We start from the raw sequence: 23780 nt of genomic DNA, 5'->3' as shown, positions 1-23780 counted from the left end.
TAACAATTATCATTATTTTATTGAAATATAAAGCATAAATAACTATTATATAAACTACATTTGCTTTCAAATCAAATATATATTAAAGAAAAAATATCTTTAAGTATCTTGATTTTTTTTTGTTGCACCCTTATTATGATCAAATGGTATCAGACGCCGAGTTTGAGGAATTTATCAACCAGTTTTGAAGTTGAAAAACATCTTGACTCAGGGTGTCGTCCTCAGGTGTCCGAGTGTAACTGGCAGCTGCGTCGCGCTCCGAACCTGCGCAGCCTCTACAGCGTGTGCAAGAACATGCACCTGTGGCTGAAGCAGGACCAGAGGAACATCTGCATCGTGCACTGTCTGGTACGTGGTCTCCTGTCTAGACGCTGCCCCGCGGGCTTTAATAAAAGACGAGCTCACGGTCTGTGTGTGTTTGCAGGACGGCAGGGCGGCCTCGGCAGTCGCCGTCTGTTCCTTCCTGTGCTTCTGTCGCCTCTTCACCACGGCTGAGGCGGCCGTCTACATGTTCTCCATGAAGCGCTGCCCGCCTGGCATCGCCCCTTCACACAAGAGGTACACACACTTACACACACACACTTGCTGATATGGAGAATCTGTGTATCACGATACAGGTGTAACGATACTATATGTTGTGATACTGTAGTAACAAGTATATATGTGTAGTATTGTCGAGTACTTGACTCTGGTGTTGCAGGATTTTCAGACCACGTGACTCTTGATGAAGTCGTAACTTCTTTCATTTGTTTTTTAAACCGAAATATGTCTAAACATCAGCTTTAAAAGCTGCTGGAGTCGACTGTATCCTCTCATCCTCAGTAGTGGCTGGAATCTTGCGGAATTTGATTGTTCCTTTAGCTGCGAATGACATAATGACTTCTGCCATCTAGTGGCCGGACGTTCTATTGAGGCGTATCCCGATTAATGGGCACTGGTACGATATGAAGTGATACTGTAGTAACAAGTATTTATGTGTAGTATTGTCGAGTACTTGACTCTGGTGTTGTAGTATTTACAGACCACATGAGTCTTGATGAAGTCGTAACTGCTTTCATTTGAAACCAAAATATGTGCAAACATCAGCTTTAAAAGCTGCTGAAGTCGACTGTATCCTCTCGCCCTCAGTCGTGGCTGGGATCTTGCGGAATTTGTATTGTGTCTTCAGCTGCGAAGGACGTAATGACTGCTGCCATCTAGTGGCCGGATGTTTGATTGAGGCGCATCACGATAAAGGGGCGTTGATACGATATATAGTGATACTGTAGTAACAAGTATATATGTGTAGTATTGTCCAGTACTTGACTCTGGTATTACAGTATTTACAGACCACATGACTCTTGACGAAGTCGTAACTTCTTTCATTTGTTTTCAAACCAAAATATGTCCAAACATCAGCTTTAAAAGCTGCTGGAGTCACTGTATCCTCTCGTCCTCAGTCATCACCAGGATCTCGCAAGATTTCATTCTACATTTAGCTGTGTAGGACGTAATGACTGCTGCCATCTAGTGGCCGGATGTTTGATTGAGGCGCTAAAATGAACAAACTCTGTGTATAAAATAGAATAAAAAAAATTGTTTTAAAACAAAATTATGTCCAAACATCAGCTTTAAAAGCTGCTGGAGTCACTGTATCCTCTCGTCCTCAGTCATCTCCCTGGTCTTGCTTGATTTCATTGTTCCTTTAGCTGCGGAGGAGGTAATGACTGCTGATGACTCTAGTGGTCGGAAGTTTAATTGCAACACAAAAATGAACAAACGTGAATAAAAAAAAAAAAGTAATTTAAAATGTTATTATTTTCATACTTTATTCGAAATATACAGCCTTTAAGAACTATATTGAAAATATAGTATAAATTGAAAGATAAATAAATAAATAAATATATACATTGCTGTTTGGTACCAATACAGTATTGTGGAAATATATTGTGTATATATATATAGGAATGTATGTGTATGACACGTTGGTGTCCCGGCAGGTACATCGAGTACATGTGCGACATGATGGCGGAGGAGCCCATCATCCCTCATTCCAAGCCCATCAGGATCCACTCCATCGTCATGACGCCCGTCCCGCTCTTCAACAAGCAGCGCAACGGGTGTCGTCCGTTCTGCGAGGTGTACGTGGGAGACGAGCGGGTGCTGACCACTTCGCAGGAGTACGACCGCATGAAGTGAGTCGCTCACAACAATGAACGTTTGCGTCGATTTTAAATTGAAAAATGAAACGACGGTTTCGGCGTTAAAAAGGGATTTCAAGATGGAGGACGGGAGGGCGGAGATTCCACTGGACGTGTCGGTCCAGGGAGACGTGCTGGTCGTCATCTATCACGCCAGGTCTACACTGGGAGGACGACTGCAGGCGAAGGTATGAAGCATGAAAGTATTCAATGTATTCTGTGTTAAAATGATTTGTACCTCTGCCAAGGAGGTCACTTTTAAAAAAAAAAAGGGCATAAAATTCAATTAACAAGATAAAAAGTATGTTGTTGTTTTAGGGTTGCCTTATATATTGTTTTTGTTTTCATAAAAGGGTTGTTTCGTTATATAATATTTTATATACATTACTTTAAATATTCTCACTTAATATTTAATCGGATAATATATTTGTAGTAATAATATAGTGTATGGAATTTTCTTTTAGGTATAACAAACACATTTTAGTTTAACAAATATGCAATTGAATTGAAAAACGTTGAAATTACTTTGGTTTTGTAGGGTAATTAGAAAGAAAGGGATGTTTTATTAAATGAAAGATTTTATTTAAATATTTCCACTTTTAACTTGAAAATCATTTTTAATATAAAATTGTTGAATTGAATTATTCAATAAATTTCATTCAACAGCATTTCAAGATGCAAATTATTGAACTAAATTGTTTCAAATATTTTTAAAAACGTTTTTTAATCAACATGACTGTTAAATTCAACCATTTGTTTTTATAATATATATATTTGTTATGTATTAATGTATTTTTATAATATATATTTTAATGTATCCATTATTTCAATTTTTACTACATTTTATTATATATATATATATTATATATTTATTTCAAATTATTTATTTAATTTTTAGTTTTTCCTGTTTTTTATTCATTTAATATTTATATATTTTTGATGTTTTCTCTTTGTATATTATTTTTTATTTTTTTCAAATATTTCATTTAGCTTTTTAAACTTTATATTCATTTCTTCTTTTTTTGTTTTATTCAATGTTTATATATATATATATATATATATATTTAATTTATATTAAAATTAATTATATTTATTCCTATGTTTTTTCATTCAAATTTGTAACTTCTTTTCGGTGTTTATTCTTTATTCATTTGAGTATATATTTTTTTTAAATAAATAAATGAAAATGTATGTTTCTTTTTGTATTTTTTTTAGTTCAAATGTATCATTTAGTTATGGTTTGTATGTGAACTTTTGTTTTTGATTAAAATGTTTTTAGTTTTTTTTTAATCGTTAAAAAGTGATGATAATAATGATCCTCCATAACAAGGAGGATTTAAAATCAGTTCTGAAAGACAAGAAGAAGAAAAAGTTAAGTTCTGGGTCCGTGTTTCTCCAGATGGCCTCCATGAAGATGTTCCAGATCCAGTTCCACACGGGCTTCGTGCCCAGAAACGCCACCACTGTGAAGTTCAACAAGTGAGTCGCCGCCGTCGCCACGAAAGGAACTCCTTCCTCACGACCTTGATCCCTCGCCAGGTACGACCTTGACGCCTGCGACATCCAGGAGAAGTACCCGGACCTGTTCCAGGTCAACCTGGACATCGAGGTGGAGCCCAAGGACCGACCCAGCGCCAAGGCCCTGCCGTGGGACGGCTTCCAGACCAAGGGCCTGAACCCCAAGATCCTCTTCTCGTCCCGCGACGAGCAGCAGGAGATCCTCAGCAAGTTCGGTGAGCGAGCACGACTGAGGGTCTTCTGGACGCCTGGTCTTGACCCTGGGTTCTCATCAGGTAAACCAGAACTCCCGCGTCAGCCCGGGACCTCCGCCTTCTACAACTCGGACGCGCCTCAGCCGCCGGCCCAGACCCCGGAGATGGAGCCCGAGTCGCCCGTCGGCACCGACACCAACGCCAACAACTTCTTCCAGACTCTGGACTGGGAAGGTTTGTCGACCTCTGCTCTCGCTCTCTCGGACCCGGTCGGTCTTACTCACGGTTCTGAACCCCCCGCAGACGTGGGCAGTCCTCAGGAGGGGAACGGCATCCACGGAGGAACGTCCTTGAACGACCTGGACGACCTCAGCGACCGCTCCGAGGAGGAGTCCTACTCCGCCCCCAGTGCCGAGCCCATGTCCCGGGACCACAGCGAGCCCTTGTTCGACGCAGACTTCCAGGTGAGGAGCGACTTCAGCCGAACCCCCCAAAACCCGTTCTGACTCCCCCCTTCCTCCCCCTCCCCTCCCCTCCAGACCGCCTCCCTGGGGGGCGACTCCCCGACCGGGGACACCGCCGACCTGCTGGGCCTGAACTCGGAGCACCAGGCGACCCCAGCAGCCGCCTCTGGAGGACTCACCGCCGCCTCCTCCAACAGCGACCTTCTCAACGACCTGTTCGCGCCACCCGGTGGACAGAACGCGGCGGTGCAGGAGGACCTGTTTTTCGGCGGGCCGACCACCGGGGGCGCACCTGAGCCCAAACGTAAGCTTCAAACTATAATGTTGTTACTAACGGAAATGTGACTTAACTCTTGAATACAAGTAAAATGTTAAGTAAAATGTTTTGTTTTGTTAATAAGGATGTAAATCAGAGCCATCGGAATATTCAATGTCAATGTTTAAGTGTTCAGGCATTAGTTTTGAATAGTTATTAGATTATAGTTATTTTAAAAAATAAGTAAGTAAGTAAGTAATATTTATTATATGTATTATTTTCATAATAAATTAACTTTTTATACACATAGAGTGATATTCTGAATCAAATAATTGATTAATTCATTTTCTTAATTCGATATTTGTTGCCTTTTAAATTGAAAATATATATATATTTTATCATTAATAGTGCCACAAAAAAACAAGCTACTTGATGGAACTTTCAGCCAATCAGGGGTCGCGCACACGATCACGTGATGACATAACAGCATTTAATATTAAATTTAAAAGGCTAGAAATTAAAATAAATATTACATTTATAAAATGTATTTTTCAATTCCTTGAATTAAATTAATATAATGTGCGTTTAAAAAATGTAATTAATTTGAAAACGTTTTTAAAATTAATTTAACTTATAGAAACTATTGAATCAATTTTTCAATGCTAAAATAAATGTTATAACATTTTAATTCAACCATTTAATATTCTTATATCACTGATATACTTTTTATTTGAACAAAATTTCTAATTAAAGTCTAAATAAATAAAAAAAAACTATAGTAAAATGAATCTTCTCTGCTGCAGCCGTGGACGACCTCTTCGACCCCTTCGGCGTCGGTTCTCCTGGACAAGCCTCGGGTCCGGACCTGTTCGGGGACCTGCTGGCGTCCGACGGTCCCGCCGCCGCCGCCGCCGCCTCCGGGGTCGGGTTCGGGTCGGTTCACAGCAACGCGGCGCCGGCGGCCAACAGCAGCCTCTTCAACCTCAGTGAGTTCACCGGCGCCGTCGGTCGTCACGACGACCCGCCTCACCCTCACGTGTCGCCCGCAGACAAGCTGCCGAAGGAACCTCCCAAGATGACGTCGTCGGCCAGTCAGCCGGACCTGCTGGGCGGGTGGGACAGCTGGACCGCCGGGACCTCGGCCGGGGTCAACTCCGGCGCCGGCAAGCCCGCTTACACCAGCACAGGTGAGACTTATAGACCTTTAAAATATATACTTTATTGAATATTGTTTTGATTGTTTAGGCGCTTTGTGACCCTGGTCTGGAAAAGCACTATATAAATAAAAATTACTTACTTACTTACTTATAACTAGTTTAAATACTGGTTTCATTTTGTACAGAAAAACATTCGTCTGATTTTTTTCAACTCTCGTTTAAGAACTAATGGAATAAAAAATACATTGATTTAATAATTCATATTTATTGGCAACAGGCATTTTTCATGCATTTTTTTAAATACTGTTTTACATCAATTTCTTATTTAGAATTAATTTTTTTAATGCATTTTTCTAATTATTAATTTCCGTTTTTCATTTTTTCTTTAATATATTTATTGTCTTCAGTTTATTTGATGGTGTTTTATTTTATCAACATTCATTAAAAAAAATCCTAAATGTTTTGGGTTTTTTTCTGTTTATTTTCTGTTTTATTTAATTTTTTTAATTACTTTTTTTATTAATTTTGGTGTGTCCTTAATGTTAATTTATTTAAATGTATCTTTTTGTTCTTTTTTATTTCTTTTTTTTATTTTGGCCTTTCTTTCAACATTTTTTATTTTATTTTGATGTTTTATTTCATTTGAAAGTTTTCTGTTTTTTTCTTAATATTCATTTTATTTCAATTAAATATTCATTTTAATGTATCTTTCCTTTTTAAAGTTTTCATTTAGTTATGGTTTGTAATTGAACTTTTACTTTTTTATATTAATTTAATTTATATTTTCTAAATCAAATACATCATTTGGATAATTATATTTGATATTATATTTGTTGATTCAATATTTAATTAATGTTCTCATTTTACTATTGTTAGATTTCTTTTGATTTTTTTTTTTTAATTAATTTTAAATAATAGTTTTTTAACTGTAAAGTGTTTTATCAAAAGTATTTCTACTTGTTTGTGTTAATAAAGTACATTTGATTCATTTGAAGCTCCAGGGATGTCGTCGATGTCGAAAGCGAAGTCTCAGACGTTCGATCCGTTCGCTGATCTAGGAAACATCGGCGCCACCTTGCCAGGTAAAGAAAAAACATTGATCTACGCTCTCGGGTTCTGGTTCTGACCCGCGGTCTTCTCTCCAGGGTCCGGCAGCGGACACTTCTCTGGCCCGGCCTTCAGCGGAAAAGCTGCACCTTCCTCTTCCTCCTCCAAGGGGGGTCAGGCATGGCCACAAGGAAGACCCGGCACGGCGCCGATGAAGAACCATCAGTCCGGGTCAGGACCGGCCCAGCAGCCGATGGCCCCGCAGCCCCCGAAACCAAACTACAACCTCAACTTCTCCAGCGTGATCGGGGGCCGCGAGGAGCGAGGCCATCGAGGACCGGGCTTCGGTGCGTAGACGAGATTCATTTGATGTCTCCCCGGTTCTGACCCGTACTTCCCTCCGCAGGCCCCAAACCGAAGGTGAAGGAGGACGACTTCGAGGACCTGCTGTCCACTCAGGGTTTCGCCTCCAGGCCCGACAGGAAAGGCCCGCGGACCATCGCCGAGATGCGGAGGCAGGAGCTGACCAAAGACACGGACCCGCTCAAGCTCCAGGTTCGGATCCGAGGTTCGGATTCCGTCGCGATCCTTTCAAATCCTGAACCCGGGGTTCTTTTCCGCCCGCAGATCCTGGACTGGATCGAGGGGAAGGAGCGGAACATCCGAGCGCTGCTGTCCACGCTGCACACGGTGCTGTGGGAGGGGGAGACCCGCTGGACCCCGGTCGGCATGGCCGACCTGGTCACCCCCAACCAGGTGAAGAAGTTCTACAGGAAGGCCGTGCTGATCGTCCACCCGGACAAGGTGAGGCGGGAAAACATACCATTCTTTTCCGACATCAAGCAGATTTGTTCGCCTCAAATTACCGGGTTTTTATTCCCAAAGTTAGGACTTCCAGGCCTTTTTTGTTTAAAGTACTTTTAATTGAGCAGATTCTAGACTTTTAAACATGAAGTTTTAGTTGTTTTTTTTTAGCTTAATTTATAAACAAAACAAGCTTCATTACAACATAAATGTCACATAAAGACAAAATAAAACTAACAAAATATGAAATAAATAATAATAAACCAAATCCACCCACCAAGTACTACTGGATCACAACAATATTATTTAGTATTTATTTGACAAACAAAAACATAACCCTGTTGTTAGTCAGACCTATAGTACAAGTGTTTTTAATGCACGTTAAATTAAATACAAAAAAATAATTTTGAAGGTAATAAAAACCTGTTGTTAGTCAGACCTATAGTACAAGTATTTTTAATGCATGTTAAATTAAGTACAAGAAAATAATTCTGAAGGTAATAAAAAACATTAAAAATCCTTGATGTGACGCATTTATAATTAATATGTTGGATTTATTGTTTATTTTTGTTATTAACATTTAATATTAATAAAATGAAGCAGCGGAAACATGTAAAATGTTAACTAAAGTGAAAAAATGTGGTTAGAAAAGTTGAGTAAAAAAATGTCTTTAGAAAAATGTGGAACCAAAAAAATCATGAGAGTGGAAATAAAATGAAAAAATGCACTTTATTTAAACTGATAAATAACCTTAAAAACGTATAATTGACTTTTGTCACTAACATTTCTTTACTTGAAAAATGTGTATTTTCTAACCCCTTAGTTCACACGTTACATTTTTTCCTCCTTCAGATTACCTGTTATTATACTATATATTTATATATATATATACTGTATATATATAGTAAACAATAAATAAATAATATTGATGCACAAAATATCTGTCAATCATCAAGGATTTGGATATTTTTATTGCGAAAATTCTTTTGCACCTAATACTAAATACTTGTACTATAGGTACTCGACTTAAAAAACAGGGTTTTGTTTTTTTGATTGTCAAATAAATACTACATAATATTGGTGTTATCCAGTAAAAATGCACTTTAATTAAATAAGAGAAGTTGACGAGTAACTTTAGAATTTACGTTAGAAAAAGCTTATGAAAATGACAACCCTTGCAAAAGGCTAAAAAATTGTATATATATATATATTTTTATATATATATTTATATATATAATATTTCAAGGAAAAACTTGTGACCGACGCTCTCCGTCCTCGACAGGCGACCGGTCTGCCGTACGAACAATACGCCAAGATGATCTTCATGGAGCTGAACGACGCCTGGTCAGAGTTCGAGAACCAGGGTTCGAAGGCGCTCTTTTAAAAGAGGGACCCCCACGCCGGATCCACACGCCAGGGTCTCGCCTGGATCCCATAAGACTGGACTGAGCCCACATTGGGCCTTTAGGGGGCGCTGAGCCTCTGAGAGGTGTCCTCTCGATCATTCCCTTCTTTCTTAGAAGCTCCCCGCGAGCGGAATCCCGACGCCCGACCGGAGCCACCGGTCGGGCGACAATCACGACGAATGTTGGATGATTTCATCGGACGAAAGAAAAAAAAGGTCGGAAAGTCCTGCATGAAGAATTCATCGTACATGAGGCGAGATGACAAGACGGACACTAAAAAAAAATGCTGCTTCTCAACCGTGGAACGATCGTGTTTTTTCGAAAGTGCTCTTTCTTTTTTTTTCCGTTTCCATGCCGCCCCACCGAGGTCGTCCACTAGGGGGTGATCAAGTGCTCTTTCTCTATTGTAGCAGAAAACCATTCCCTTCCTCGTCAAAGTCCCGCCCACTTCGGAAGAGCATTCAGTCGAATTATAAATGAAGGAAAACAACAGAAGTCGGAGCTAAACTCTCGGCTAAAAAAAAGTTGAGTTAGCATATCTGGTTTTAAATCAAAAAGAACCGACGTTTGCCTAAATATTTGTTTTATTAAGTGCTATTAAAATCTTTAAAAATCACTTTTCTGTTGCGACTTTTCCGATTTCGGGGAAATGTGACAACCTGTTCTTTTTTCGTAAAGTAGCTTTTTTTTCCCCGTGATTATCGGGGTTTCTAAAAGTAAAACGAACAATCGTACAACATTCCATCTCAATAAAATCCCGTTAAACTTCGGTTCTTTCCTTAAAAAGTTGGAAAACAAAAAAAAGCCACTCGCACGACAACAAGCGTCAATTCCCGACTGAACGAGTGACTTCATGTGTTCGCGTCGATCCATCGCGTGTAAATATATATTCATTTCAAGAAATCATTTTGTGAAAGTTTTTTTTTTTTTGTGTTTGTTTGTATACCTCATGGACCAATCACGTCACTCGTTTTGTTTATTTATTAGTCAGGGCTGTGTCGCGGGTGGAACGTTAAAAGGCACAAGTTTAAATCCAGATAATATATAAGTGTGTGTGGAGGGTGGGGGGGGCGAACGTGGTTCCAAAGCGTCTTATGAAAAAAAAAATGAATGTGCTTTTACTAAATCTATAACCTTGTTTGTTTTTTTTCTGTTTTTTTTATTTCTGCTTCTGTCGCTTCCTGATTTTCCTGCTTTTTAAAAGAAGTTAATTGAGAATCTCATATCGAGAGAGTTCGACTGGACAAACGTTATGAATGTAAGAATTTATCGCTAAAAACAAATGATTAAAAGTCTTTGCCATCAACCTGTCGCTGACTTTTGTTTGTTTGTTTGTTTGGCTGGTGATGCTAGGTTTTGTTTAGCAACACTTCAGCTTCTCAAGTATCGTCGTGCTAATGGCTACAGTCAGAAACTTGTCTCTGAACCTACCTGTGTGTCTCCTTTTAAAATGTCCAACTATATATTATGCAGCTTGCTTGTCCAGTTCCTCCGCTTCGGTCAAATGTTTGTAGGACAAAAGAACAGAAGCTCATCTTGGGATCCCTCAGGGATCAATTCTTGGACATCTTTGATGTCATGTAAAGACAGAATGAGTCGAGTTTAAAGATCAGGATTTATTGAAACGTTTTTTTTTTTTGCCATTTCAGCAGATTCAAAAATGAAAACACATTAACATTGATTGTCTAGTTTCACCTCTTGCGTCGAGGTTAGTCTTGTAATTTAAAAAACGTCAGTTTTTTGCTTTTTTTTCCACACAAAACTATTTTTGAGTTAAAAAGAGAGGGGGGAAAAAACCTATTTAAAAAAAAAAGTCGACTAAAGGGTTTGATTTGGGCGTCTTCAGGGCACCCATGCAACACCTTTGCGAGATTTACAAAAAAAAAAAAGTCACAATGTAGTTTTTTTTGCACGAGGACCTGAGCGACTGCTGGAAGTGTTTGTGGTCGACATCCAGCGACGAGAAGAAGTTAAAAAAAGGGAGCCGTGAAGGTCGGTCGGTTGAGTTCCACCTTCGCCTGAAACAAAAGAATACTTGCATTTAAAAATGTGTTGATGCTAATGCTAAATTGCTAAATATCTGATCGCTAAAATGCTAATGCCAAACTATGTTGATCTTCATGCTAACTTTCCTTGAGCTTCGTTTAATTGTGTAACATTATGACTTTCAGGTTGTTTTGGCAAAGTTTAATAATCTAACATGTCTTTTTTTATTTAGTACATTCAAAAAACTTGGCAAAATCCTAGGGCAAAAGTGAATCGTGGGTTAATAAAGGTTTTTGTTGCAATGATGTTTTACAATGTTTCAATTTTGAGGAATCAAAAAAGAAACTACCCACTAAATTCTGGCTTGAAAATGCTAAACGGCTAATGCTAAATTCCTAAAAATGATTAATATTATTTTATATTCCTATTTATTAATTTTCTTTAATTATCTATTCAATCTTGTTAATTTTGTGATGTTTTTCTTTTAACTCATAAGCTATGCTTGTGTCAACAAAATTACTTTTAACCTTGCTAGCTTTCGTTTGCTATATCAACCTTTTTGAACCAAACCACCTGGACCTATGTAATTTACCAAGAAATCTGGTCGTCGCTAATGATGCTAAATTGCTAATGTTGGAATAAAACATTTTTAAAGAAACGCAGCACATTAGAAACTTGCAACAACAAAAAAATCACCTAATCGCTTTTTATTTAACGAAACAGTTAATAATGGATTGTATTAGCGATTGTTAGCAATTAGCATGTAGCTAATTGACATCACTGTAAAAATCCGCATAGATCAGTACATTTTTTGAAAGTTAATGAGTGCCCCCTGCTGGCTAAAGCTACGTTTAAAAATACTAGACACTTGTATGTTGGTTAAAAAAAACCTTAAATTACGACGAGATTCACCTACAAAGATGGAGCTAGCCCTCGATGACGACCTCTGGAGCGATGTGTCCGTTCAGTGTTGCGTCGACGGTCACTTCCTGTGAGAGAGTTGTGTGTCAGTGAGAGCAAGAAAAATAACTGTGTGTAGTTTGTGTGACATCATGCATGGGCCGAAGACGGATCCTTGAGGGACGCCTGTCATAACGATTCACAGTTTAGATCCAGTCAGACCACATCTTTGAAAGTCCTTATTTGGCCTTGTGAAGAGTGAAGGAACTGGACGAGCCAGCCGTTTACCTTTGAGCTCAGCAATGGAACCTCCACAGGAAGCTGCGTCTGACACGGAATCTCGCAGGTTTCAGTCTCTGGCTTCACTTGTGTCTCCTGCACAGAGACAAGGCTGCAGTGAGACTGGGAACACGATGATGATGTCATAAGAGTGCGCCGAAGACTCACAGTCGTCGGTTCTTCAGCAGGTTCTGGTTCAGGTTTGGTCTCGGCAGCAGGTTCAACTTCCTCCAACGTCGTGGCGGATTCAACCGTCGGGTCAGCAACGTCCTGGTCAGACCAGAGAGACACGTGAACCTCCATGTGTTACCCCATTAATGTCAGAACCCCAACACGTCTCTAGCTCTCACTCTTTATCGCTCACCCTCTAATTCTCACCCTTTGACTATCACCCGCTATCTCACTCTATATGTTACTCCTTAACTCTCACCCTCTAAATCTCACTTCTTAACTCTCACTATCTAGCTCTCAGGCCTTAACTCTCAACCTCTATATCTCACTCTTTAACTCTCACCCACTATATGTCACCCCTTAACTCTCACCCGCTATCTCCCTTTATATCTCATGCCTTAACTCTAACACTCTAGCTCTCACCCTCTATATCTCACGCCTTAACTCTCACCCCCTAGCTCTCACTCTTTCACTCTCACCCGCTTTATGTCACCCCCTAACTCTCACCCGCTATCTCCCTCTAAATCTCACGCCTTAACTCTCACTATCTAGCTCTCAGGCCTTAATTCTCACCCTCTATATCTCACTCTTTAACTCTCACCCACTATATGTCACTCTTTAACTCTCACCCGCTATCTCCCTTTATATCTCATGCCTTAACTCTAACACTCTAGCTCTCACCCTCTATATCTCACGCCTTAACTCTCACCCCCTAGCTCTCACTCTTTCACTCTCACCCGCTTTATGTCACCCCCTAACTCTCACCCGCTATCTCCCTCTAAATCTCACGCCTTAACTCTCACTATCTAGCTCTCAGGCCTTAATTCTCACCCTCTATATCTCACTCTTTAACTCTCACCCGCTTTATGTCACCCATTAACTCTCACCCGCTATCTCCCTCTAAATCTCACGCTTTAACTCTCACTATCTAGCTCTCAGGCCTTAATTCTCACCCTCTATATCTCACTCTTTAACTCTCACCCGATATATGTCACTCCTTAACTCTCACCCGCTATCTCCCTCTTTATCTCACTCCTTTACTCTCTCACGTTATATGTCACCCCCTAACTCTCACCCGCTATCTCCCTCTATATCTTACTCCTTAACTCTCACTATCTAGCTCTCACGCCTTAACTCTCACCCGCTATATGTCACTCCTTAACTCTCAGTCACTATCTCCCTCTATATCTATAAAAAAATGATGGTCTCAGAAAACGTATGGTTCATCACCTCTTTGGTCTCCAGACAGGCTTCTTCAGCTGCTACTGGCTCCAACTTTTCAGGCTCTAGTACTTCTGGTTCGGACTTTTCAGGTTCAGTCACTTCCTGCTCTGACTTTTCAGGCTCTAGTACTTCTGGTTCAGACTTTACAGGCTCGGACACCTCTGGTTCTGAAACATCTGGTACCGACTTTTCAGGTTCAGTCACTCCCTGTGTTGACTTTTCAGGCTCTAGTACTTCTGGTTCGGACTTTTCGGGTTCAGTCACCTCCTGCGTTGACTTTTCAGGCTCTAGTACTTCTGGTTCGGACTTTACAGGCTCGGACACCTCTGGTTCCGAAACATCTGGTACCGACTTTTCCGGTTCAGTCACTTCCTGCTCTAGTACTTCTTGTGCCGACTCTTCGGGCTCAGACGCTTCAGACTTTTCGGGCTGAGGGGCTTCTGGTTCGGACTTTTCGGGCTCAGTTACTTCAGACTTTTCGGGCTCAGGGGCTTCTGCTTCCAACCTTTCAATCTCAACTATTTCTGGTGCCGAGCTTTCAGGCTCAGCCACTTTGGTTTCTGACTTTTCGGGCTCAGATGCTTCTGGTTGCGATAATTCTGGTTCTGACTTCACCGCCAGCACCACCTCCTCCTCCACCTCTGCAGCTACTGGAGACTGAACTTCTACAGGTTCTTCCACCGCAGCCGAAACCTCCGTGGATTCAACCGAAGTCTCCGCAACTGGTTCTGGTTCGGTACAAACTGCCAGAGTTTCCTCCAGAACCGTTACTACTTCTTCCTGTTGCTGCTGAGATTCTGGTTCAGGCTCGCATGGCTCCGGAATCTGCATAAAACACATAATCACTGAGACACTTTTTCCCTCTACAAAAGTCGTGTTGTATTCAGTCGCAAAAAAAATATAATTTCCACACAAACAACAGTCGTCTTGTTCTGCACGCCGTAAACGGGTCGTTGCGTCACCCGCACGTCCAAGAAGCACATGACGCAACGGTGAGTCGGCTCCTGAATAACTGGACTAGTTTCTGTCGGAACATAAATATCCTTCCACCTCACACCTGCACCTTCGACCCGTCAACTGAAATCACTTTCGAGCTTCTGTAATCGCGCCTCGGGCTCCAACGGTAAAGGAGACGGACTTGTGTTCAAGTTACCTTGTCAGCTTCAGCTTCTGCCGGAGACTCAGCGGGGGGCGTGACCTGAGGGGGGGAAGAAAAAAAAAAAATCAGTTCACTAATGAATTAGAAGTGAAGGAAAAAGTGGGGGGCGAGCCTTCTGCAGACGTTAAATGTCAACGTTTTGGAGGAGGGGTTCGGAACTCCTTCAACTGCCCGGAGCAACAACTCGAGCTGTCAAAGACGTTTCTCACACTTCATTGTGCAATTGATTCACGCACCTTTACATCATTTCCTCCGAAAACTAAGAACTGATTTATGCTTCTTTCGAGTGTCAAAGACACACCTGAGGCGGAAAGTCGCCGTTTGTGTAAAACAACTGTTGGATCATTGAAGCGTCATAAGGCCTCGTTTTCATAGCTCTGTAGATCTAAGTTTGAAAGTCTCAAGTAATAGTTTTCCAAATATTTAAAACCCTTGTGCGGCCTCTGGGTCAAGGTGACCCGGTGGCCCGTCAGCAAATGTGTTCATGGTATCCCTTGTGTTGTCTCTGGGTCAAGGTGAACGACCTCCATCACTGCATATGTATTTATGGAAGCCAGGAAGGTTGGCCCGGAGACAACACGAGGGATACCAAAAACACTTCTTTTTTTTTTGGGGCCACCGGGTCACCTTGACCCAGATATAATTCAAGGGTTAAGAGCGAGAGTGCAAATGCTTGACCATGGGACTTCTTAAATCTTCTCCTAAAAACCCTCAGTTTTTTCTTGAACACACCCAAAGGCTCCTCGAGGTCCTTCAAGATTCGGTTCTCCGGTATACACCATAAATTAGGGCCAGAGTCAGGATCTTGCAACTGGATCATTTGCAGCTTAAATCTTCCAGTACCAGTTTCGTTTTCTGTGACCAGATAAATCCAGGACAGAGGTGCCGTTGTTTGAGTCAAACCCTGGAACCCGCTGGATTTTTTTTTAAGTAGAAATCAGTAGATTTCTAAATATGAAGTCTATGAATGTCTTTGTTGCACTGGATGACCCACAAGAATCTACGTAGTAGTCAGGGGTCCGACCCCCCCCCCAAGAAAATCCCCACCGCAGCCAAGTGCGTTGAGGCGCACTGGAACATAAATATTTGAACCGCCATCGTCAGACGGTGAATTATTCAGCTGGTTTTGTTCTGACCCGTCTTCAATGTGGGCCAAGTTCCAAATCCAGGAATGAACAGGTTAAATCTCCAACAAACATTAGAGTCAGTTTCACTGTGAGATCGTTCGTGGGGGGAACACTATGTTCTGAAAACACACTCTCGGCCCCCATAGGTTGAAGCTATAGGAGGCACATGTAGCACAAACATGCGAGCAGCGTTTACACACGTTGGTTTTAAACTAGTGAACACTGGAATGCACATAAACCCATTTTACACCCTCCAAATGAGACATTCTTGTTGTGCGTTCTACTGGATCTCTATGAACTGGGAGAGGTGCGACGTACCCCCCTTTCTGCTGGAGGCGCTGTTGTAAAAACTGAATAGGGCTTCTAAACATATCCAACTCAAAACAGGTCCAGCTCGCAGCCGAGCGCTACCAAAACAAAATAAAATGAACCAATAAAGCAGGCGGAGAGATGTGGTCGAGCTTCATTACATGTGGCTGTAGGACAGATTCTTGGTCTTTCTCGAAGTGGCCACTTGCCCCTGAGCAACTTTCAGAAGTGCCGATAAAATCATGCTTCATCGCCAAAGACACCATTTGGTTTATGGCAGTTTTGACAATGGCTTCTTTGTTTAGCCCAAACTATTTCCACAACAACAGTTACTTCAGCCATCGTCTCCACTCTTTTCTACTTTTACCTTATTATTGAACATGAATCTGACCTTTGGAAGTTCTTATTGTGAGCTTTGAAAATGGTAAATGTACTCAATTGAGGTCAAGGTTAAATTGCGGTCTTTACCTGAAGTCGGTACCTTATTTCTTGGAGCTTGTTTTTTGGAACGTGACTCTCATCAAGCAGTATTAACTAAGTGCAAATAACAAACAAAGTGCAAGGGATGACAGAAGTGCAAATATAATACCTAATTTCCCAAAGGAGATCTCCAGAGGGATTAATAAAGTCTTATCTTATCTCAATATGAAGAATATAGATCAAAGGACATATAAGCTAAAGAAAAGTATACAAAGATTAACATAGAATAACGTCTTTTCACTCCACAAACTCAGAGTTATAAAGTCTAATAGCACGAGGAATGAATGAGTCCCTGAGTCTATTAGTGTTGCATCATGGGAGGAGCATTCGGGCACTCCATCTGCTTCTCTGTTCACTGCAAGCAGCCAAATGTTATAAACCGATTCAAAAGTCTAAATTTGTCCCTCCTTAAACAGGAAGCAGAAGATAATATCAGTATCTATTTGATTCTTGGATGATAATGTTAGCACATTTCAAACATTACAGATTATTCCCTTTATATGTCACTTATATGGAAGTTATTTGGTTGCTAGAAAAACACTGAAGACTGTCATCTCTGTAACTATACCAACATTTTAGTTCAGTTCAGTTTATTTAAAAGGGCGGTGTGAAATTAAAAAGATGGCTGCACCAGATTTAGCACAATTTTACTTTCCATCTTTAGTCCTCAACAAAGATGCAGACAGTTTGCATAATATGTCACATAAAAATAAAGCAAAAAACACAATAATATCCAAAAACACAGTACAATCTAATAATGTCATCTGATGGCCAAATACCCGTCTGGTACTATTAGTGCGAGCCGGACTGGTGGTCTGAAAGCCAGTCTTTGACAGCCCGTGATGAAAATCTGCTTTGTTCCTTAGATTGTCTGGGAGCCCGTCCCATTCTTTGATGCCTTTGTATGAAAAGGCTGGTTGACAGAACGCAGACTTTCTTTTTGGAACATTGCAGTCGCCCCTGGACACTGACCTTAAAGCTCTGCTCATTAGTTGAGAGCGTGGCTGTACATAGGTGTTTAGGGGAGGAGGGGCAGCATCATGCAGGACTTTATGTACCAGACGGATGTTAATAAGCTGTCAAAGCTCAAGATTGATGTTTCTCAAGGATGAAGCAATGGTGTTCACGCCAAGGTACATGTAGTACCTTCGAAACGTGTAGTAAAAGTATCGACTAGTCCATGAGTGGTTGTGTGGTTGCAATCGGAGTCCTGGCTGGTTCCATCAGTGCGATGCTAAGACTTTTGGTTTGAGTAGCAACTACACTATTCTTACACTGTCGCTGTATGAACCCCGAGTATCCGAAGATTAATACCCTTAAGCAGGTTAGTAACCTGATTATATCCCGATTATGATGTGATCACGTTCTAGGTAGTAAGTAGTTAGTAAGTAATAGTCATTTGTAAAGCGCCTTTCTAGTAGTACTTGACTAAACCGTGGCCCTTTATTTAAAACAAAAGTACAGGGATAGCTCAACCACAGACTAGTACTCCACTACTCCCAAGAACAACTACCGACAGACAAGTGGTAACATCTTGAAACTTCCTAAATAACAGTATATTAATGTCAGAACTTCTGTTCGAAATTCTCCCACCACGGAGTTAATCATAAATGGTTAGTGGGCAAGTCACTATCATCCATCAAATCAGAAGTGAAAGGAGGGAGTGGGGAAGACAGGTTGGGGGGGGGAAAGGGGCAGGGTCAAGGAGGAAAGAAGCAGAGCTGTACAAAATGTTCAGCCCCACCCTCAAACCCTCCAGGCGTCGAAAAGCGCTGCACAGACAGACCTGAGGAGACGGTACTCACCGGGGAGTCAGAAGGCGCCCCCTCCTTCGGGCTGAACAACCAGCTGAGAACAAGACCCATCGAAACCGAACTGACAGCGCAGGAGTCTGTCGGCCTTTGTGGCTTGTTTTAAAGTGAGGGAGCAGAAGTGTGGAGAGGAATGAGTGGTGAGCCTGGGGAGGGAGCAGCTGAAGGGGTGTGCGTTCCAACGACATATCTTTACAAGCTTAGACGCCTATAGACAAAGTGGGCTGAGCCTATAGATGTAGATCTTTTTTGGAAACACGACGCAGGTGACAGGGTTCATGGGTGCAGGCTAACGTACATCTAATCTTTGAATTTAAATAGGAACGTTTGCTCAACAAAAAAAAAAAAAAATAGTAGGAAAACAAATGTTGCAGCAGACAGTTCTGGCTCTCCATCTGGTCCTGGGTCTCCTTCCTCTGAGGATCATCGTGTCCATCTTACAGGACTAAAAATGGCAATCCAAGTCTCTAGCCAGTCCTTTCGCTTATCAACGCGTTGAGAAGAACAGCCGGTCCAACTAACTCATGGCCGACAGTTGCGGTTCGAGTCATCGATCAAGATTTTAAGCTGAGATTTTTTAGCCCACGTGGGGAACTCAAGGCCAAAACCCCCCAGGGCCCACAAGAGCCCAACGTGTATCAAGTCTTTGTAGAAAAACCAAGATAATAAATGACCAAACAACCACACAGTGACCTTGAAACTTTTTTGTCTTATCAAACTACTGATATTCTTTGTGTTAAATTTAGCGTTTAGCATTTCCAGTCTGCCAGATAGAGGCTGTTGCAATTTTTTTTCGTGACTTTAACCGTTGGAAATGTTTGACTCTTTCATAAGATATTTTGATTAGAAGTATATTATAATATTATATTAAAATTTCAAATTATCCTATAGTTCCATAGTTTATTGTCAAACACTATCGTCCTGGTGTTCCTCAGTAAAATACCTTGTTTAAGTTGTTGCTCTTGGTCACGACTGAACTTTAGTTAAAAATTCTAAGTAAAGTTGATATTTGTGTGACGTGTTTTCTTACCTCGACCTCTGGTTCTGTCTCGACCGGCTCCGGGGCCTGATCGGCGGTCGTCGGAACAACTGGTTCTTCTTCGGCCGGAGTCACCTCCAGAACCTCGGGCTCCTTCGTCACCTCCGGTTGAACCGGGACGGGTTCGACAACCGCCGGTTCTGGCTGGACCACCTTGGGCTCCTCTTGAGGGACAGGGGTAGGGATCACGACTACGGGCGGAGCCGCTTCGGCTTTCTTTGCCACTTTCTTTTGGGCAGAAGGAGCTGGAGCGCCGGTTCCTGGCGTGACTTTAGCAGGAGCGCACACCAAGTTCTGGTCTTCTAAGGCTCTTAACTGGGCCTGCTGTGGGCGGACGAAGATAGTACCATGGTTAAAAAAAAAACTCTATGTTGAGTCAACAGTTGGAACAAAGATAAGATAACAAGAAAGACTTTTCCAGGGTGTCCATGCCATAAGATGATAAATACAATATATTTTGGTTTGCCACTTTAAGGACATAAAGAAAGAAATAGATACAAATAAATATCTCAATATGTCTATAAAAAGTGTCTAGAGGTAAATCAAGTTTTATCACATGGTTAAATGAAGGTTATTGATTGATCGAACTTTAAATTAAATATTTAATTAATAAATGTCAATAAAGTATGTATAATATAAAATAATTTTAGTTTACGTTCAAACAACATGCAAATATTCAACGTTTGTTCATTTTTGTGTTGCAATTAAACTTCTGGCCGCTAGAGGGCAGCAGTCACTACGTCCTCTACAGCTGAAGGAACCAAAAGAAACCTGGAGATGACTGAGGACGAGAGGATACAGTCGACTCCAGCGGCTTTTAAAGCCGACTTTTGGACATATTTTGGTTTGAAAACAAATGAAAGCAGTTACGACTTTGTCAAGAGTCATGTGGTCTGTAAATTCTGCGACACCAGAGTCAAGTACTCTGCAATACTACAAATATATACTTGTTACTACAGGATCGCAATATATTGACCCTTTATCGCGATACATATCGTCAGATTCTTGCCCCTATTAGCAGGTTTATAGTTCGAATTCAAGAGGTCTGCGGCCCAGAGACCTTAGCTCCATAACGGAACTAACTCGGTTGTATCCGAAAAACGGTTCTGACAGGTTTGGTGGAGCGGCGAGTGAAAAGCGGCGAGTCAGCGGCGGCGCCCGGTTCGCCCCGCGGCGCAGACAGTGGGACGTAATCACATCATAATCGGGGATATAATCAGGTTACAATCACTCGCCCAAAAATGCCTTTGTTGGCCCGTTAGGCATGCGGCGTCCTCGACCCATGCTGTAAATCCAACAGTGTGTGTGTGTGTGTGTGTGTGTGTGTGTGTGTGTGTGTGTGTGTGTGTGTGTGTGTGTCTCGATGTCTGTGCAGCTATCTATGAAAACAACCCCCCCCCCACCCCCCGACTCCCGCCTCCCTCTGGGTCTACACGCAAAAGCTCTATTGTGAGTCTTGACTGATGGGACAAATAAACAAATATTGACCAGGGTGAAGGAATTCAACCACTTAAGTCTCCGGTCCTTTTGTTTCCACTTTATCTCTCGGGGGTGATAACACACTTTTTTTTTCCAGGACCCTCTTATCTAAAGCGACCCCCCCCCCCCCCCCCTCCTCTCGAGGACCTAAAGAATCTGCCTCACAGATGCAAGACGTCCCCGGAGGCGAAACAGATGACCAGATAAAAAGTCGCTTAACCGGCCCAGACAGTTTGGCAGGCGATGGCGGACGCGTGCCTCGGAGTCAAAACGGACTCGAAAATAAAGTCTTTAACAACCTCTTGTCGTTTTGACCTGTGGAATACTCAAACTACTGTGTTACTTTCTCACCCCCGTCCTCCCCCACGCCACACCCACCCTTCTTTTGGTCACAACTTCTACATGGACTTCATCTTATAGCTCGAAAATGAGTCGTAAATTATGGGACTAAATAGAAATACGCACTTTTATTGCTTTAAAGTTTGTAAGGAGAAAAAAACACTAATATTTCCTATAATAACACAGTTTTTTTTTACAGTTTTAATCCATCTGATGTACTGGTGGATCTTTAAATCCTTCCGAATCTACATTCACGTTAATATAATGTATGTTTAAAACCACGTGGAATCGCCATTTTTGTATCACACGCACGTCAACACTAAAAAGTTTGAAGAGAAGCAAAAACTTCATGTAATTTCTATCCTTTTTAAAAAAAAAAGTTTATTCCAAACAGATGTTTCCCTCATTCCTTTGGATGATCTGCTACTCGTATACTACTAGTTCACTCCACCATTTAAAGCACATTTAATTTAAATAAAATAATAGGAAATAGTTGCGTTCATAATTTTTGCATTAAATAATTTTTAAATATATATTTATTGTAACTGCGATGAAAACAAACAAAGAAATGTTTATTATTATTTTCTAAACAAGTAAGAAAGTAGCTTTGATGTGTAAAAGACATGACATGTTGTTCCATATACATTTTTTTTCCTTCATCAATAACTATACGAGTTATTCTTCTCTACTCAGAAACACATGTTTAAATTATAGTCACATGTCTTACAAGAAATAATATAAAAAACAAACAAACTATAAAGCAGGATCAACATGGATGATAAAAAAATATATCTTATTGTAGATATTTTGACTAAATACGTCGATTTAAGATCAATTCTACACTTTGAAAAACGTTTAAACGACTTTAGTGAACATCTAGTTAAACTTAAATCTCATCATTTATCATTTTATCCTTCAGTTTATTCATACATTTAAGCATAAATCTGTTTTTTTCCCCCGCGTTTTAATTCACTTACCACCCTCTTCATGCGGCGCTTGTCCTTCTTCCTCTTGCTGGGCATGTTGCTGCTCGTGAAAGTGTCCAGAGAAGAAGGAAAGTGAAGTTAAGAAGTGAAAACGCGTTGAGGTTTAAAGCTGCGCGTCTCTTGCGTGCCTGAAGCTGCAGCCTATGGATGCGGAGGGGAGGGGTGCGCGCGCAGCTTGATTGACAGGACCAGCGAGCCCGCGCGTGGAAACAGGAAAAATAACCTAGAAAACGTGTAGTAAATAAATTAATAGATAGTCAAAGCAGTTTATTTCATGGAGATGTTTTATTCTTTTCACTCAAATACAGTGATTGTGTTTTCGTTGAAGGGTTTTTTACTGCTAAAAATGAATTGAAAATAGAAATGAAAGAAAATAAAAATAAAGCGTTTTTCATGATGAGTCTCAAAATGTACCATAAAGCAGTGGCCCCCACTATATTCAGAGACAAATAAATTATATATAAAAACGTATATATACAGTATGTATATATATACTTATATATTTAAAAATAATATGTTGAAAATTATATGAAAACTTAAGGTTAAGAGTCACAAGCTACTTCAGATAAAATAAATTTAAAAAACTTTACGCATAGTTATATTAAGTATAACAGAAATTATATAAATGTGTTTTTAATTTAATTTAACCTGGTAACAAATGCCTCTATCCCTTGTACAAGAACATAGACAATTTCCCAAAACAGTTATACAGTAAATAAAAGCTTTTTAAATAAAGCAACGTTTTTATTTATTTATAACATTTATCTCCTATAGACTCCTGCATTTGTCCTGGTGGTGTCTTGATCTTTTAAGTATATGTTTTATCTGGTATCGTGTTGATTGTTTAAGCGCTTTGTGACCCTGATCTAGGACAAAGCTCTACAAATATTACTTACTTACTTACTTACATAGTTAAATAACAGGTTCTTCTTGTTTTCTTTCCGGTTATTTTCTACATTTGCAGTGAAAGTTCAACTAAGGAATTTTTACAGACCTGAATACCTTCTGTTCAAAACACAACACCAACTTTTTTCTAGCGATGCTAATAAATAGCCCGTGGATGAGGTATAATTGTTCTTAACACGATTACAAACTCGACATAACTGATCCTCAACCAGGAATAACTTGTGTTTCAATGCTAAACAACAAAAGAAACATGTTAAAAATTGCAACATGAGAAACTACACTAGACACGTTCCCCTTAAAGTTTTTGCTATTTTTTAAATTGTTTTATTCTCAGTCTCAAGTCGACTTAAACAACGCTACCACAGGATGTAATGCGGTATAATATGCAACATTAAATATAGATCACGTGACCTACTTCCCGACACGGCATTCCGTGAACTCTGCTGGGAGAGGGAAGTGTTGAAAGTACCAGACTTGGCCCCTTTTTTTCTTTGTATGTGAATACTCTTCACTTGTTTTTGATAGCACTGGACAAGGTTAGCATTAGCATCACATGTGT

At 40.6% G+C, this 23780-nt stretch overlaps 2 protein-coding genes across 3 annotated transcripts in view; one reads left to right on the top strand and one right to left on the bottom strand.

The window, feature by feature from the left end:
- gak (cyclin G associated kinase) overlaps positions 1 to 10332 on the top strand; it is a 30410-nt gene extending 20078 nt beyond the window's left edge. Inside the window, exons 14-29 of the mRNA XM_087788753.1 lie at positions 226 to 348; positions 425 to 558; positions 1980 to 2174; positions 2251 to 2368; positions 3580 to 3659; positions 3720 to 3913; positions 3974 to 4126; positions 4196 to 4356; positions 4432 to 4660; positions 5416 to 5598; positions 5662 to 5799; positions 6765 to 6851; positions 6915 to 7163; positions 7223 to 7371; positions 7444 to 7620; positions 8903 to 10332. Coding sequence (XP_087644879.1) covers positions 226 to 348; positions 425 to 558; positions 1980 to 2174; positions 2251 to 2368; positions 3580 to 3659; positions 3720 to 3913; positions 3974 to 4126; positions 4196 to 4356; positions 4432 to 4660; positions 5416 to 5598; positions 5662 to 5799; positions 6765 to 6851; positions 6915 to 7163; positions 7223 to 7371; positions 7444 to 7620; positions 8903 to 9004 — 2472 coding nt within the window. The 3' untranslated portion in view covers positions 9005 to 10332. The remainder of the gene's footprint in view (positions 1 to 225; positions 349 to 424; positions 559 to 1979; positions 2175 to 2250; positions 2369 to 3579; positions 3660 to 3719; positions 3914 to 3973; positions 4127 to 4195; positions 4357 to 4431; positions 4661 to 5415; positions 5599 to 5661; positions 5800 to 6764; positions 6852 to 6914; positions 7164 to 7222; positions 7372 to 7443; positions 7621 to 8902) is intronic.
- A 388-nt stretch (positions 10333 to 10720) lies between these two features.
- Positions 10721 to 22449, bottom strand: LOC148087503 (uncharacterized). 2 transcript variants are annotated; one of them, XM_087788739.1, is made up of 8 exons: positions 22307 to 22449; positions 19503 to 19835; positions 14740 to 14784; positions 13593 to 14411; positions 12360 to 12461; positions 12201 to 12287; positions 11925 to 12001; positions 10721 to 11044 (listed from the first exon to the last, which is right to left on the bottom strand). In XM_087788739.1, the coding sequence occupies exons 1-7, from the start codon at positions 22349 to 22351 to the stop codon at positions 11939 to 11941; spliced, it is 1494 nt and encodes a 497-aa protein (XP_087644865.1). In that variant the 5' UTR covers positions 22352 to 22449; the 3' UTR covers positions 10721 to 11044; positions 11925 to 11938. The 2 variants fall into 2 exon arrangements, with proteins under 2 accessions (XP_087644865.1, XP_087644855.1); XM_087788729.1 differs by having other exon boundaries at positions 11929 to 12001.
- Positions 22450 to 23780: the final 1331 nt, after the last annotated feature.

This window comes from Callionymus lyra, chromosome 1 (assembly GCF_982586985.1).
Source record: "Callionymus lyra chromosome 1, fCalLyr1.hap1.1, whole genome shotgun sequence".
In the NCBI taxonomy this organism is placed as follows: Eukaryota; Metazoa; Chordata; class Actinopteri; order Syngnathiformes; family Callionymidae; genus Callionymus; species Callionymus lyra.
This window is presented reverse-complemented; position numbering and strand designations above follow the sequence as displayed.